This window comes from Tetrao urogallus (assembly GCF_951394365.1).
Source record: "Tetrao urogallus genome assembly, chromosome: 1".
Taxonomy (NCBI): domain Eukaryota; kingdom Metazoa; phylum Chordata; class Aves; order Galliformes; family Phasianidae; genus Tetrao; species Tetrao urogallus.
In genome coordinates this window covers 133,402,008-133,419,937 of record NC_136813.1, presented here as the reverse complement: position 1 = coordinate 133,419,937, position 17,930 = coordinate 133,402,008, and the positions used below count along the sequence as shown (strand labels likewise).

General features: G+C 44.5%; 1 protein-coding gene across 1 annotated transcript in view; it reads right to left on the bottom strand.

Moving 5' to 3' along the window:
• CACNA2D4 (calcium voltage-gated channel auxiliary subunit alpha2delta 4) overlaps nucleotides 1-17,930 on the bottom strand; it is a gene marked incomplete at both ends in the record, with an annotated part of 113,856 nt that overhangs the window by 89,708 nt on the left and 6,218 nt on the right. The window contains 8 exons of the mRNA XM_079550891.1: nucleotides 3,123-3,212; nucleotides 4,023-4,097; nucleotides 5,206-5,356; nucleotides 5,908-5,968; nucleotides 6,856-6,987; nucleotides 9,194-9,356; nucleotides 10,981-11,040; nucleotides 12,538-12,654. Coding sequence (XP_079407017.1) covers nucleotides 3,123-3,212; nucleotides 4,023-4,097; nucleotides 5,206-5,356; nucleotides 5,908-5,968; nucleotides 6,856-6,987; nucleotides 9,194-9,356; nucleotides 10,981-11,040; nucleotides 12,538-12,654 — 849 coding nt within the window. The remainder of the gene's footprint in view (nucleotides 1-3,122; nucleotides 3,213-4,022; nucleotides 4,098-5,205; nucleotides 5,357-5,907; nucleotides 5,969-6,855; nucleotides 6,988-9,193; nucleotides 9,357-10,980; nucleotides 11,041-12,537; nucleotides 12,655-17,930) is intronic.

Below are 17,930 nucleotides of genomic sequence, written 5' to 3'. Positions count from 1 at the left end.
ACAAGGAACTGCCAGAAAGTACATTTTACATAGGAAAGATGGGTAAGTTGTCCTTAAGCATCTACACCAGTGCTAGAAAAAATAGTGACAGTCCTACCATGAGTATGCAGAGGTAAAGTCCCAGCTAGGTGGGATGTAAGAGGCTGCAAACTCTTTCAATTTCTTACATCAGACAGGTTTACTCTCTCCATGACATTAGTTCTCAGATATTCATATTTCATCAAAGGCCAATTTGTTACCAGTTTCACTTTTTCTTTTTTCTTTTTCTTTTTTACCTATAGTCATTTGGGAATGAGCTAGTCATAATTAATCTCACAATTTCTGTCACTTCTGAGTGCAGCAGTGAGTCAGGGTGCCATTAAAACAGCTTGGTGTTAGGAGCAGAGTTTGTTCCGTGGTGGCCTCAGAGAGCAAAATCCAGGCTTTCTTTTCCTCCATGGGATCAGCTTTCAAAATGCCTACTTACATAGAGGGCCCTGAGAAAGGAGGACCCAAAAGAGCCCCAGATTTTGCACTGCCTTATCCTAAGAGGTTGACTGTAATGAATATATGAAGGTATGTATGATGCCCCTAGGATTTGGGGGAGTGTATTTGCATAGATATGTGTGTACATACATATATATGGCATGACTATACAAATATAAAAATATATTTACAATTTATTTACACTGGGAAGAATAATCAGAGGCTCCAGTGCGGAAGAGGAGGCTGAACATTGGCCGGAGAGGAATACTGCGGAGGCAGATCAGCTGCCTATGAATTAACAATGTGACAGCATCTGAAGAAAGGTAACTGTTGTCTTTCGTTGCGTTAAGAGAGGGCTGTGGAGTGTAAGACAAGGAAAATAATTATTATGCTCCGCTTAGCCCTTGGTAGCTCTCGGCTGCAGCACTCGGCAGTGCTGGGAGCACTCTGCTCCAGGGGGGGCAGAGAGGCCAAACTGAGACGTACACAACTGATGGAAAAGAGCGAAGAGATGTGCCCAGCATGTGGGAAGAGAGAAGGCAGCAGTGAGATAGACTTGAACTCGATAAGCCAGAAAGGAACTCAGAAGACTGCGCTTGACACTTGAGAATTTGAAAGCGCTTTCTGAATGCCATGCTTAGCACCATCGGTTCCCCTGTGATGCATATTTCAGTGAAACTCTGTGGTGTGTGGCTAAATTGAAACAGAGAGTGTAAGTGGCTTATGGAACGTGGCAGAGGCAGGGGAAGCTGTGGCTAACCGTGCTCCTGGAGCTGCTGTGCGGATTGCGTTTGAGATTAAAATATGCCCTGCTTCCCCCAGGGCATCACGGAGGGAAACAAGGGCGGTGAGACACTGTACTCTCCTTCGCCCCCCTCTGCCACTCGTAGCTCACCCGAATGCGTCTCTGCCAGGCTATTAATTCTAAAAGCAATTGGGCTGAGGAAAATTACCGGGGAAATTCTGCAGTCACTTTCATTATAGATATTATTACTGGTTGTCTATTGTAATCAGCAAAGCCCATTTCATCAGCGTGATGTAGCATCTTTCATTCTCTTGCGTATGCTGCTGTGAACAATAACAGGACAGACAATCTGTGAGGAACAGTTATGATTACATGCTGAGAATGTGAATTTTGTCTGATGGAGGTGGGGTGGCTGCTTCCACCCAGGCTACACTCCAGCCCTGCCGTTGCGTGCCTTATCTGCATGACCATGGCAGCAGCACCACAGGTTTGTTTCAGGACAAGGTGATGCAGACCCCTTTCCTCCCCTGTGGCTGACTGGGATCTATTGAAGCCTTAAGAGATTTCAAAGTCCTTAAAGCACACATATGCTTGCAGGGGATGTCCTTCTGCAGACTTGGGGATTGCCTGTCCAATGAGGGAGAAGGTGTGCAGTCTAATCTCTTGTGGGAGAGATCATATGCCTGGCAGAGCCGCCTGCTGTGTCAGCTGGGACAAGGAGGTTGTCTTCAGGGCTGTGCTCCATTCTTCTCCACCGAACCCTGCAAAGCTGTGCTGGTTGAGAGGGCCTGCAGCTGAACTGCGTTAAGCATCTTCAATCTGTTGTCACTGTACATAACCAGTGACATGTTAGACTTTAAGAAACCAGTTTTATTCTGGGGGAAAAACGGTTTAAGTATTCTTATTTATACTGCTCAAGCCTACATATGCACTAGGTCTTTTGTTATGAAGATAAAATCTGTTTTGCCATAAAATGTGAGGATACGTTTAGGTAAATCTAACAGACATCTAGTGCACGTAATTGTTCTAGGTTTGTATCATTACTGTTTCCATGGTCATCTAAGCAATTATCTTCTGCAAAAGATGTCAAATTACATCAGTGATGATGCTAAACTACTCTTCTCAGGTAGCCGTTAGGTTCATCAAGCTTTAGTTACCGCTGCCAAGTCAGTTCAGTCACCACCACTGGTTGATTCAGCTCTGATCGCACCAGCATAAATTAGGAGCATGGTCACTGTATAGTCAATGAGCTTAAACTTACAGTCTGCAAAATGAGTAAGAGTGGAGTATCTTTCCCAGGATGCCAACATTTCTGTTACAACCTTTAACATCAGCATCCTTATTTGGACCACTGGCATCATACTCCTACATATATTTTGCCAGCACCAAGGGCATGGAATTTTTTCCACCTAACTCACTACAGACAAAGTAGTGAGGAGGAGGGGGTATCCAGCAGCCTTTTTTTGTTAATATTTCTTAAGGAATGGAATTCAGTCACATGTTTACCTCCAAGCAGAAATCACAAATGTTCACATAAGGCAATGAATTATTTATGAATCTTATCACAGCCAAAATCCTCCTGGCCTGTGATGAGCCAGTGCAACACAGCAATGAGGAGGAGGAGGGGATGATTCAGTGGGGCCAAGTGAGGAGATGTCCCCCCATCTGCGGGGTCTACATACCCACGAGCACTGCTCCCCTGGGCACTCAACTGCCATCCTGGGCAGGTTAGCAGCATTACACACAAACCTACACCTGGTCACTCTTGTCACAAATTCAGAACCCATAAGAGTAGTTTGCACAACCCATATCAACTCTCCCCATAGCATCATGGTGAATATGCTATATCAGATACAAAGGAGAGAGCAGGGATACACATGCCCTGTGTGAGCATCAGCACAGAGCCTCTTACCTCCCTCAGGATTTTGAAGGACTCTGTCAAGGCCTTGTTCACCGTTCCCACTCCTTTTGCCTGCAGTTCGTCCACCAGCTGCTTGAAATGCTGTCAAGAGCCCAGAAAAGTAGTGGTGAGCTGCAGGCAGGCTCATCCTTGGAGGGAGGAAGAAAGGGAGACCTGGAGAGCCCATACTTGTGGACTCCCACCCTTTTTTCATCGCTGGCAGTGCAGTGTCACACCACCATGGATGAAGGTGGAGAAGTGTCTGTGCTGTTAGCAGAGCCATTGCATTACAGAGCACAGCCCTTGGACTGTGAAGTCCCAGTAGATTGTGAAACATCCCAAAAGGGGGGGAAAAAAATAAAAATTAGAAATTAGACTTTCGTCTATCCACTCCTTCAGGAAAAAATGACAACAACAACAACAGACATTCCTGTGCATGTGAGAGCAACAGAATAAAGAAGAAGAAAACAAGCATTCAAGCTGGCTTTGATCTGGTTGAGACAAAACCCTCAGAGAGTGCTCTCCACAAAATGGACAAGGTCCAAAAGAAATGAGGGTCCTCTGGGAAACGCTGCAGGAGATGTCACCCTCTGAGGGCATACTCTGCAGCCCAGAGCTAGGCTGGGAAAGAAATTTGGAGAGAAAGTTGATGAATGATGTGAAGGAATGCACTACCTGGTTGCTGCCATTTAGCAACAAATTAACCCAATGTCATGGTACCTTTATGCAAAGTTGAACCACAGCCAGTACACACCACTGAGCTGGTGCTTGCTTCTGAAATACAGACCTACATGCTTCTAGGAGATAACTGTTTCTTGCTCTTAGAGTTTCATGTTGAAGCATCTTAACTCCATGCACTTATCACTTATCACTGCCTTGTCTGGATAGCATTAGTGGAAGCCTGGTACTTACCTCTCTGTTGTCTCTGTCTGCTTGGACCAGGATACCCTTAAAACAGGGTTCAATAAAATGAACATAATCATTGTACTGCAAAGATAAAATGAGAAGAAAGTTGGTGCAATGTCCTGGGTGAAGGCTGAAAAGCATTATTAATCATTAACACATTTTATAAATTTTTCCCTTTCAAATTGTTTGCAGTAATCAAGGAAAAATACAATTTTGATAAAACCCATGTATGTTTAAACAATTTGTTAATTATAGGGTTTGCTGTATTACATTTGGGCATATCCACATATACAATAATTTTTTTCCCACTCAGACTCTCTAGAGATCTCCATGCTCTACAAGCTTGTGCCCCTTCTTACAATTGTTTATTATATTTGCACATATTTTTTGACTTCTGTAGACTTTGAGCCCCAGTCATAAGATGAACCTTGTCAATGGTTCTGTAGCCCAGCAGTCAATGTCTCTGATACTCAGCTAAATAATAATATATTAAGTTACCCCACATCCACTGAATTACAATTATTAGTGCAGTGTCTGCTTCCAGCCTGATATGTATGTGAGGAAGGAGATGCCATTATAAACCCTTTCCTTTAAGGTTCAGATGAGTATATTTGTCATGGACTAAGGTGGTAATTACTGATGGTTACCAATGCTCAGCTTATCAATAGGACCTTAGGTCAGGCTGTAATATATCTGAACCAGAAGGCTCTTAGTGTAGGTGTAACATCACCTGACCTTTCTGTGATTATTATTTTTTTTAAGAGTAGATTATATTTACATCTTTTTAACAATTTCCTTCCTTTTATCTGCCAATACTATTCATTTCTCCCTCCGTTCATCCATATAAAGACAGAGCTGTCACCACTGGAGTTTCTAACCATGTTACACAATGGGAAAGCTGCCATGAAAAGTAGATTTTATATCTTGGTGATAGTGCCTTGGCAGACTCATATGGAAAACCTGGTGAAAGAGGCAGTGCTTGAATTAGCTTTGAGAATGAAAAGGTGAGCAGTCATTTGTCTCTAACCTGACTCGGAATCCCCCAGTCTCACTGTGAATCATGGAAAAAATTTCCTTTTGTGTTCATTGGTGCTGGTTCTCTCTGGGTGATCAGACTATTCTTATCATGGCCAGGGTCTTGAAAAGGGAGAGAGTAGCACCAGTGCATCCCGACCAAAGACATACTTACTGCAATGATATTGACAAAGTCATTTTCCCCAAGAGTATCTAGAATGGTGACAATGGTGTGTTTGGCAATGGTCATCCGCAGGCCCTTCATGCTTCCACTGACATCCACAATGATGACAATGTCCTTGGGAGAGGTGGCTGCTTGGATGTACCTTGATAAAGAAAGGAATACAAGAAACCATGAAAGAGTGGAGTGGAGGATTTCTGGGCATACGCATCTGGGTGATGTGAGCCACAGCATGACATGCACTGTGAGTATGGCTATCCCACAGGGTCCAGCTGTTCAACAGCAGGGCTCTTGCTACCCACCTGCCTCTTCCAGTGGCTCCAGCCTCTTCACACATGGACAAGAGTTGGGACAGCTGCAGACATATGTCCAGGTTTCAGCCAAGAGTGACAACTGCTACTATACTACACTTATGCCATTTAGCTGTGCTGAACAAACTGAGCGAATGCCAGCCTTTCTGTGTAAACAGTCCCATTCCTCTAGCTGCAGGTTTAAGAAGGAAGCACGTGTGATACTTTCTACGTGGCACAGGTCAGATCCCCTATGGAAAGTTGGCACTGTCTGGTGTCAAGCCTCTAGTTATGTACCCTTCTCCTTCATGAACAGCATGGCACAGCGACTGCTGCTCAGCAGCTCCTCAGGTGTCACTGTGAAAAAGAGGAAGAGGGGAGAACCAACTTTCTCCACAATGCTTACCAGCCACGATTCCTGCAGTCAAAGGAGATGACCCCATTCTCATCTGGTAGCCACTTTATTCCTGAGGGAAGCAGCAAAGGGAGCAATCAGCATGTACATAAACAGGCATGGACTCCCTGTCAGTGTATCCAAAGCACTAGCAGAGCTCTGTGGTCTTCAGCAGTTCCCAGAAAACTATTAAAATTTTATTAATGAATATTGTCAGGTGTTGGCTGGTGTCTCCTTGTAGTCTGGTAAAATTTGAGGAGCAGTTGCACTTACTTTAAACATTCTGATGTAGTTCTCCACATTTTTTTTCTCATCAAGAGCATAAGGCAGCAGCTGCAGAGAGAGCAATGTGTCCTATGTTCCCTGCTGGAGGCTCTGCTCAGCCATCCCTCTGTTCCCTTCCATAACACTTGGCAGACAGGTCATAGAGCAAGGGCACACAGCCATCTCAGAGAGAGGCCACCAGGTCACGTTGCAGCTGTGGAGGGTCTCCCAGCCTCCTCCAAGTGTGCGTGGGCCCTCCCTCTAGTGCTGTGACCTTACACAATGCTCAGAACTGGTGATCAGGTAGGTCAGGCTGAGCAACTGTTTTGGGCATGTGTGGCCTTGAGCATGAAAAAGGGCTGTGGCACTGTGACTGCAACTAAAAACAGCATGGAAGTGAAAAGATTACACCCAGTCCAGTAAGTTTCTTTGTAGGGCAGCCTGTCCAAGGCACAGTCCTACAGACAGGCTTCTCTGGGGCTTTAAGTGCACCATACCTGGGGGCCAATCTGGGAAAGAAATAAGGCTTTATGCCCGCTATGGATGCTATTCCTTCAGCCTAAGGTAGCAGTGAGACTTTTGGTTCACCACACCTTGTCCTTCATGAGGACATGCTATCCCCATCCTGGGCTCTCACACAGCTCTGCTCCATCCTGCTCTGTGCTGAAAGACTTGGGCTGATGGTTGTGCTCTTACCTGGGTAGAGCCTGAAGAACCCTGTAGAACTGCCAAAGTACTGCCAGGTCAGCGTAGGATCCCTTTCGAAGTTATCCACAAAGACAGGGTTCAAGGCTTCTGACATGTAAACACCATTCAAGATGTCAGGATCTGCAGAGAAAAAGAATAGAAAATGAGCAAAAAAAGGATATATAGGAGGGGAGACTCTCATGCCTTACCCTCCTTCAGGATGCAGATTGGGATGGGAATGAAGATGACCCTGGAGGAGTACAGCCTTCTCCAAAGGTGTTTCTTCCTGATCTGCCCAAAATCATGTCTCTTCATCACAGTGCCTCACAATGACGGCTGTCCCCTCACCAGCAGCTCTTCAGTAGAAGCAGTGGAGGGAGTAAAATGCATAGTTTAAGCCAGCTATGGAGGGCAGGTCATCCCTGGTGCCTGGAGGTGTTCCCAGCTGGGCATTATCCCCATTTCTCTTACGCGCAGTTGGAAGAGGGCTCTGAGAGACTAGAGATGATAAGCAAGTGAGCACAGACAGGCCTGAGCTGTTGTAAGCAATTGCTTACCACTAAGTGGAACAGCCTTTCTGCAGTGTTTAAATTTAGTCCCCATGATGCAATTTCCCAAGACAGAGGAGCCCTAGGTTTTACATGCTGTTTTTTGTCTCTCCACTTTTTCCTCACATTTTTCTTCCTTGCTTTCCCTCTCCTTCAAAAAGCTTGAGCTGTCCTCCCTTGCCCTCAGTCTCATCAGAACCAATAAAAAGTTGCAGATTTGTGTGAAGTCGTAGGAAGCAGTGTACATGCGGTGTCTGTGTTGAGTCATTGCCTCAGGGGACCAAACAGAGCAGCAGCAATAGAAGGGAATTGCAGGAAAATGGTCACAACAGGATTAACAGTATTAATATCAAACAGGATAGGAATTTGACCTACCACTTCCTGTTTAGTCATTTCAAAGTAGGGGCAAAATTTAACAGTGGCTCCCCAGTGATAGGATCAAAGTAGCTCATGCAGGAAAGGAACCAAAGGAGATTTGGAGAGCAAAAGCTTGCTGAGCCCACTGTCATACATGACAGAAGGAGCAAATGCTGCCAGGCCTGCTCCTGAGAGGAGCCCCGGGTGTGGAAATGGTCTTCACCATCTCCTTCTCCTTATCCTGCTTGTTCTCCAGTTGCAGCAAGAGCAGCTGGATGCTTTTTGTCCAGTTGTACAGACAAGTAATCAGATAGTTGGGTATAGCATCGCTGCTGTCTCCGACAGAAGCCATTTGGCCACCTTTTCGTGTGCCACTGCAGCCAGCTCCCTGCCTCATGCTCAGCTGCAGCCAGCCCTGCTGGTGGCTTGATTGTATGCAAGTTTTTGTGTCTGGGGGTCTCAGACCAGATGAAATTAATTTAAAATCTGGCGAGAAATGAAACTCCTTCTATTGTCCCTCTAAATAATGTACCAGTTGTAAGCTCAGTCAACAGTGCCAGCCCCATCTGGTCCTGAGGCTTGTAAAAGAGCTCCATCTATGAAAGAAATAATGGATTTTTTGTTTGTTTCCCAAATGCATTCAACAGGAAGAACCAACTGGGTGCCAGGCAAGGAGCCAGTTCAAAGCATCTTTGTGTGTTGACCAAACACAGCAGCAAACTTAGGACAGTCACAACTAGATTTTAGCCAGCAGCTTCTGCAGTGTGTGCACTGTCTTGAAGACGGACTATTTCCTGGTGCATAGGTGGAATGGCATCAGTGTGCAAGGGAGAAAGGACAGACTGGGCTGAAATGAGGCTATATGAGCCTCAGGGTCTTCCTGGTCTCCTGCTGCTATTAAAGTCTTATTGAGGAAAGCAAATAGCCCAGAACAGTCACGCTCCAGTAGTAGCTGTGAATTGTCAGCATCCCCCTTTGAGTGTGCTCACTGTGAATTAACAATGTCTCCATGAGTTGTTAGGCTCTCATAACCCAAAAATACTTGGGATCTATTTTCTCAGCTGAAATCAATGAGATCCTTGACACCTAAACATCTTGATAGATCAGACTCTTTGTGTAGAATAGCAATTGCCAATAAATCCACATCACATTTCATTTCATAGCATCTCTGGTTATAGAGATGAATCTTACAGACTATACTGCCTACCTAAAATGAAGGACAGTGTATCACTTGGAGGCCTTCCAAGAGCAGATTACACCTGAGCCTTGTCACAGTGATAGACTGCAACATGGGCATAACTGTGTCTTCAGAAAATACCTTTCCAGACCTGGTTTGTTTGTTTTTTTTCCTTTCCTCATCCTTTATTCTGGTATTATTACTCCCATTTAGATTTCACACCATCCTACTAGGACTGAGAAAGTAAAGGCCAGCCATCCATTACCTTTGTTGTAGACATTGGTAGGGAGCTGGATATCACTGTATGTTGTGTTTACCAGCAGGTTATTGAAATGCTCATTCGGCTCCAGAATGAATTCATCTCCAAGCTCCACATAATTGTCATTTTCATCCTTCTCATTAATCAGGAGGGAGTTGTAGTAATCAAACTGTTAATGAAGATAATGAAAAAGAAAAAGACAATGAGAGTACAGAGATCAGTACTACCTGAAAAAAATAATGTTCTTTCACCTATAAAAAAGAAGGGAAATCTGGAGAATGCGGGCTTCAGCTAGAATCAAGATGAGTACCAAATGACAGCCTCTACCAATGAAACGTGTCAAGCTGCCCAAATGATGGTTTCTGCCAGTTTCTTATTGGCAGGTTTCAAGCATAATCAAGCCAACTGCCAAAGAGCCTCCTAAGAGCAAAGGGATACAGTGTTAGATTCCCATGGTCACTCAGCAGCATTTGAGCTGCTGTCTGGAAAGGTGGAGTGTCTCACTGGGTCTGGCTCTCAGGTTTGCTACAGCATGCCTTTTCTGACCTTAGTCGCCCTGTCTCTACCACTGTCATGTACTGGAGTTAACTCCTGATGTACATTCAGATTGGATTATCCTCTCACTGTCACTCCAGGCAGCAGAAGCTCATCAAAAGCAAAGGACAAAGCAGAAGGTGCTCAAAGACAACACAAATCTCCCCTGTTAAGGCCCTCTGGGGATTTAGCAGCTGCCGACATGTTAGAATCTTCAGGATAGTCTTCCCTGTTGGATAACAGCCATTTTTAATGTGTTTTGTTCACTTTATCTGAGGCAAGAGGCCCTTTAAAGTCTTATTATGTTCAAGTACTATCAGTACTCAGAAGTGTGAACTGTGTGTGTGAATAAAGGGCCATGTGCCTTGATACTGCAAATGCAGCTGATGCAAGAAGTATGACTATAATGTGATTCTTAAACAAATGAGTAAGAGAGGCAAAACTGATATCTGGGTTGGTTTCATGAAGCGTTTTCAGTCCCTGACTTTCCTAGCATTAACAGTAGCCTGCACTTCTGCTATGCACTCATTGCTTACAGTGTGGATAATGAACTTCAATAATCAGTTTGCACTCCAATTCCCTTCACCAGCAATAATCCCATTGCTTAGTTACAAACAGTTACTAAAGGAAAGCCAATTATCCAAACTGCATAGACAGAACCAAACTTTCATCCAACAGGAAGTATTGACAAGTATGTGTCTGCAAGCTGGAGAAAAGTCAATGGCAGCTGGTGAGAAACTCTGCTCATTGGGATTAATAGTTTGCTACAGGTATTAATAACATTACGACCTTTGCAGCAGGACCCTCCCTGTTGCTCATATACCAATTTTTAGCTAATTTCCCAGGCAAGTAAACAGGAAAGTACCAGATAATTTGCACTAATGTGTCACATAATGACAATGCTTATTTTAATAATGCTTATTAATAATTAATAATGACAATGCTTATTTTAATATTACAATAAAGGTAAAACCTTTATTGTAACATCATGCAACCCAATGTCTTCCCAATCCCTTCTCATCCTAAAGAGACTAATCCCCTAGGTGTTACTTAGGCTTGGGATCTGCCCAAGGAGTCGTGTTGATTTCTAGATGAGCTGAGTGTTCTGAAGACAAGGATACTCCTAACCTGGCTCCTAGGTAGAGTGTCAGGTGTGCTGCACAAGGTGCTAGAGATGGGAGGTTACTGCTAGATCAGCCTGTTGCCTGGTCCTTATGAAGATATGCACCGTATTTTGTCACTGACGGGGACCAGCTTACCTCCAGTGAGGAGTTGTACTCGTGGTTCAGATCTGCATCCTCTGCTGCTTCCACCAACCTCTAATGCAAACAGATAAAGAAAGATGAGAGAGGCTGTGGGAAGTCCCCAGAAGCTTTTCCACCACCAAAAGGCACTCATATAATGAAAAGACATGTGACTGCCCCCTTCACTACAACAAAGACACAGGGCTGCAAACACTCCCTGTCCTCTGCTGTCATCCCATGCTGCAGCTTTATGACTTGGAAGTTATAGTCACATCTTTTATTGCTGAGTGCATTTACACCTGCTTACTCTGGAGTCCCTAACAGCCTCTCAAAGAGTCTCAGTCATTGTAGGACATGTACACACAAATAGAAACATATTCATTTAGACGAAAAACAGATATATTTCATTTTCCATGAACCCTTTCAAAAAGCCATGGGAAAGGCATTTTGGACCCAGACTGATGTCAGTAACTTGTCAAAAGAAAAGGAGTCTCAGACTGCCATTGTTGCTGAGAAAAAAGACTGTAACTTGGTTTCGTAAAGGACTCCGTGATGCTATGGCTGTTTATGAGATCTGACCATTTATGGTGCCAATATCATCACTAGCATTCTCCAATATGATGCTTCAGGGCACTAATTCTCACTTCACATGCAGACTGGGAAGGAATCCAGATAAGAATGCACATGTTTTCAGAGTTGCACAATTAGTGACAGTTTCAGCAAAGATACTTCGTGCTCCTTCACAAAGGGTAAGGCAATCCAAATGCTGGAAAGGTCTGGCTGTGAATTTAACATTATGAGCCAAAGCCCTGGATCTAAATATGTCCACATTTCACTTCAAGATTCAAATGATGTGTTTCTGGATGGCTTTTCCACATTAGATGTCTTAAACAGTCGAGGCTCTGTGACTACAGAAATATGCTTTGTATAGTGTGTAAATATAAGGGAATATGATAGATCCTTAGATGTGAGAGAGGCCATAATGATTACCTGCTCTCCTCATCTACAACAAAGCAACATCTGAAGCCCATTTGCCACCTACTCCACATTTCCCCTTGTACACTGAAAACCCAAGTGTTTTACTTGAAGCTCCTGCTCAGGGGCTGCAAGAATTTCCCCTGAGCTACACACAGCTGAAACAAGCTACTATAGTCTTCAGTGGCCAGAGGGTATCATGCAAGGGTGAACTTTATTTTCAGTTATCAGAGGCATCATGCAAGGATGAACTTCATTTTCACTTATCAGAGGCTTTTCCCTTTCTTCTAACAGCTATAGAATTAAACACCTTTAAGGAGAAAAGTGTTAATTCCCTTATATTTATTCCCAGGCTTTGTTTTCGTCTTATTTCTTACTCTGGGCTGACAGAGCAGCCAGCATTCCCCTGTCTGAACGCCCACGTCCTCCCACCAGTGTCTACTTAAAGCTCAGAGAAGCCAGCTGCTCTGCTCAGCAAGGGAGTCCTCACACAACCCCTGTGCCCACGTACCCCTGGTGCAGGCAGAGGGAGGCCAGCACTGGCTGCTTTGGAGCCACTGGGAGGGGACTTCCTTCCCACAGCGCCCATGGTCCTACCTCAACAGCTTCCACCTTCCTGCGGAGCATGCTTTCCATCTGCTCTGAGAACTTCTTTACAAGCTCCAGGCCATCCACCTCTTTGATCTTCAGGGTTGGCTCCACGTCTTTGTATTTCTGCCCAAGGGAAAGCAGAAAACCCTGCTGAGCGGGAGTCCCTTAAGGAGGGATGAAACTGTTACTGCTAGCTGGACACTGTTGCTGGTGATAAAAGATGTATTGAAAGAACCACCACAATTTACCTTCTTCTCTCATTTTTGTGTTTCTTCCCTTTTTACTCTGTAATTTGTGCACATGCAGATCCCTGACCAGAACCTGAAGCACTAAGTAAAAGCAAACAATCCAATTATGAGCTTGTGGCTGCTTAAAAAGACAATATACCTAGGAATTATCAGCATAGCTCCCTCTAATGCAAACATTAAAAGCCTGGGAACACTTCTGAACTGGGTAATTGTCCAATCTTTATTTCTCCTTTTCAAAAAAAATCCCAAAGCTAACAAACAGATAAGCTGAAAGAAAAGGGAAAATCAAGCAAAAAACACAATTTGATTAATGATAAACAGTTTGGTGGAAGGGCACAAATTGAGTTTCCCCCATCATCATATCTCTCTTTAGAACAAACACATCCCCTCCATTCTCATACAATCATTAAGGTTGGAAAAGACCACTGAGAATTTCTGGTCCAACTGCTGACCCACCACCACCATGCCCCCTGACCACGTCCCTCAGGGCCATATCCAGACGGTTCTTAAACACTTCAGGGGATGGTGACTCCGCCACTGCTCCATGGGCAGCCTGTTACAGTGACTCACCACTCTTTCTGAGAAGTAATGTTTCCTAATATCCAACCTGAACCTCCCCTGCCACAGTTTAAGACTATCCCTCTCATCCCCCCTCACCATAATTTCCTGTCAGGGAGCTATAGAGGATGACGAGATCTTCCCTGAGTCTCCTCTTCTTCAGATTGAACAATCCCAGTTCCCTCAGCTGCCCCCATAAGACCTGTGCTCCATATCATAGCTCCACTGCCCTTCTCTGGACACACTGCAGAGCCTAAATGTCCTTCTTGCACAGAGGGGCTCAAAACTGAACACAGTACTTGAAATGCAGCTTCACCAGTGCTGAATACAGAGGGATGATCACCTCCCTAGTTCTGCTGGCTGCACTATTTTTTATACAAGCCAGGTTGCCTGGTAGCACACCGGCTACCTGGGCACACTGCTGGCTAATGTTCAGCCAGCTGTTAACTAACACCCCAGATCCTTTTCCTCCTCTTACAGATTTCCAGTCACTCTGACCCAAACCTATAGCACTGCATGAGTTTGTTTGTGATCCAAGTGCAGGACTTGGCACTTGGTCTTGTTAAAGCTCATACAAGCTTCATGTTGTGTTGGCACCACAGCAGCAATCTCACTAGGGATGTGCTCTTTTTGCAAGTACAATATGAGGAAGTGAAAAGAACGAGAAGATGGCAGAAGCTTTAGTGGCACTTTTAAACTAGAAGCAAGTGGTGGGGAAAGGACTTTGCATATCTTGGGGGTGAGTGGGCACAGCTCCTTTTGTTCAAGCTGACCACTTGGGAAGGCAAACAAGCACAGGCAGAGTAAGAAATGCCCTGGAGCCTGAGGTGGTCAAACAGAAATAGCAGCAGCAACCAGTCTGCAGCAGGCATGGCGGGGAGGCTGCTAGTTCTGTCTGCCGTGATTAACAGCAAGGGTTTTACTGGATTAAAAATGCCTCGCATTCCCTCTGCTGCAGCTGATAGCTGGGGCAGTGGTGGATGAGGAGGAGGAGGAAGAGGTCAGGTCAAGCGGGGCGGTTGGCATAACCACACTGCTGAAAGAGGGAGGTTCAGCAGCCCCAGAGGGAGGGCTCTGGCTGATGACCAGCCTGCAGCACGCACCCAGCTGGTGCCTGCCCCATTTAGCTCCATGTCATGATTTCAGCAGGAGGGAGGTGATCTCTGCTACGGTTTAATCAGGCCTTCCTCGGGGGGAGGAGACTAATCTCTCCTGGGAGAGCAGTGATGGGGGAAGAATGCACTAGCACAGCCATCGTACACTTCACAAAGTGACCTGCCAGCAGCTACCTTGGGTCACTCCTTAGATTAAGAAAAGCAGGGTTCATTACCTCTCAATTATTTTTAGCGTGCTTTTAACACATTGAAAAGTGGAGGTTAGCAACATAATATAATCACAAGCTAACTCAAGCGGCCTGCTAATATCATACACATCTCAGCCTTGGGAACTAGCCAGTGCTGGGAAGATGTGGCAAATTTTTTGCAAAATTTCAATTAGCTATTGTGAGGAATAAATGGGGTTTGAGCTCAGATCCCCCTTGAGCTTTTCTCCTACAAACAATCCATAAAACCATTTTATATCTGTATTCCTGCCACTAAAGGCTCCTGCTATTAAGGAATATGCACTGCAAGGCTTCCCAGAGGTAGGCAACAGGGTTGTACCTTTAATTTCAGTATTGTTACCAGATTCCATGGCACAAAGAACATGGTAAGTGCCATCACTGGTACTTGTTACCAACCAAGTTCAACCAAGCTGCAACACAAGTTCAGGTTATCAAATCATTATATTTTCCAACATGGGAATCAGCTATAGGCTTGGGAGAATGAGCTGCAGTCAGCTGATGTTGAGAAGGCACCAAATAGGTAATTGAAATAACACATTCTTTCACATTCCTCTGGTGCTTCACTCCCTGAAATAGCAGGGACAATTCATTAAGATTCTCCTTCTGTGGGGGTGGCAAATTGAAAGCGGAAGATCTAGAATTCAGTACCTAAAGTTTTAACTGTGAACAGAGACATGTCACCAAATATATTTTCTTGTTCCCACCTTCTTAAAATTAAGCCCATTGAAGTATGTAGTGTTGCATTACTCACCGCTAGTGAAACTATATTAAGGGTGTGAAAGACATTGCTTTCATCTTCATCCAGAAACATGTCTTGATTGAACTTATTTTTCTGTTCTCTGCTTTGTAGTTACCTGCATTGCTTTATAGTAATCACACATCTGGAACAAAGTCTTGCTGTCCTTTCTAAGCTCTATCTACCAAGGAAGGCAACTGTCACCTCAGCTTCAGAAGGAAGCAAGAGGAATTCCCAGAAACATCTATATCATGCTAATGTAGCACAGGAAAAAATAAATTCTGGGTCTGCTGAGATTGATTAGTGTTTGCCTCGCTCAGAGGCAAGCTGAGCTCTGGGGAGAAGCCTAAAACCACACAGGGACCTCCCAGCATGGCTGCAGCTGGTGGCCCCAGGCCCTAGGCAACAGCTGCAGCAGGGCCATTGCCAGCAGACATAACAAGCCAAAGGTTAAAGCTGTGGGAGATGCTACTGTCCTCCTACTCAGCCTCCCACATCATCACTTGACCCCAGCTATGTTGCTGTCATCTGTCCTAGACCCTAGCCAGTGTTTTGGTGTAGATCCATCAGCAAGCCAGGTTCACATACCAGACTGGTACATGAGCTTCTCTTGACCTCTACTGCATAATGTCCAAGTGAATATGAATGCTTCAGCCATCAAATCAAAACAACTCCTAAGCTTTTGTTTCTCTGAGGTTAAATTTGGTAGCATCCTGGCTGCTTGAGACCAAGAGCCACCTGGGACTTTCTCAAAGCTGCTTGGTCCAGGATGAGAGCCTGCCCTTCCAAAACCAAAGGATATCTACTGCCTCACCAGTTCTCCAGAAGCAATAAAGCCTGGTGGGAAATAGAAGATTTGGGTTTGCAATATAGTATTTAGTTTCTTCTGGAGGGAAACAAAAAAAATCCAAAGAAATCCAAGCAAACTAAGCCCAGAAGAAAATTTATGCTAAGTAAGGAGAAGGTGCAAAAACATGCAAAACATTCAGATAACGAAGGAATTACAGGTCTCAGAACAATAAACTAGCTATTTTAATATACTACCTAATAGTCACAGGGGAAACATGAAATCAAATTTGGAAGGTGCAGTTGTCTCCATATCTTCTCAAAGAGAAAATGCCCATTGACTTAAAAAAGCCCTGAGGACACAATTGTTGGCACTCTGCATTGCACTCCACACCCTTGTACTTAGAGAATCTCTTGCACAAAGAGAAATATTTCATATGAACAAGAGGCAGTGGTCCCAGATGAGAGAGGTAACTGGGGAGCACGCACATTTTTATCTCTAGGGCACATTTGGCTCCTCTGGCCAGGCTGCCTTGCACTCTTTGCACTGGGGCAGCAATCTCCATGAAGCCACTTGGAGTCTGAAGCCACTTAGGTACTGATGCATGAGGCATGAACATTTTGCCTGTTAGCAAGAAGTTAGTCTGCAGCACTGTGTTAGGGACTAAGGGAAGACCTACAGAACTGTCCCTGCTTTGGGAAGTGTGAGAAGGTGTCCAACTCTGTGCTTGATTAGGTTGTTAGAAGGACTGAAGATGCCTTGAGCACTCTCAACATGAATTCTAGAATGGATTTGGCTACATTGGGCTTCTTCTTCATCCGTTCTTTTCTCTCACAATGAACTATACTAAAAGCCAACAGAGCTGTGAATTTTTATTTGAGATGGTTGCTGTGACTCCTAGTCTACTAGCATCTACAGGTCTTGTACAACCCCTACACCAAAGAGATCAAGATCCTGAGTGACAAAGTAAACAGTGTGAACAGAGGGAGGTGAAATGATCCTCTGCAACACCTTCATGAAACCAACAAAGCACAGCTATTTTGGAACCCACTTCAGGATCATGGCTGCTATCCTTGACCTCCACCATTGATTTGTAATGACATTGGCATTTCCAAACTATACCCTGTCCTCTGAAGTCCCACTGACTTTTGAACCTTAAGGAGTGTAAACCCCCTAATCTGCTAGCACTCTGCTAGGGCTGGGGCAGGTTGACAGTGTTGGAGCAGCATGGAGAAGACAGTGACAGCAATAGTTCTTGACACTATAAAGTGGCACCCTTAACATATTAAAAAAAAATAAATCTACAGTCTGCAGACTTCTTATTGGACATCAAATACCTACACAGCACCAGACACAGATGACTGACTATTTGATACCCTCATTTTGGGTGTGCACTGTCCACTGGTGACTGGGTGTCCACTCAAACTGCTGTAGCTTTGCTGTCACTTTGACTCTAGCTCTACTGCTTGAGGACGTCATACAATTGAATCCTCAAAATTGCTAAAATGCAAACTTTTGCCTATATCTGCTGAAAATTATTTATTGTACAGTGACACATTCCTTCTAAGAAGGACTGATAATCATCATTTGTCTTTGACAAATACTAAAGGCCTTTCTCAGGAAAGCCTAGCAAAGACTTTCCCTTTCTCCAGATGTAGGGCTCATTAGCACCTAGATTTTATTTATCTATCTATCTATCTATCTATCTATCTATCTATCTATCCATCT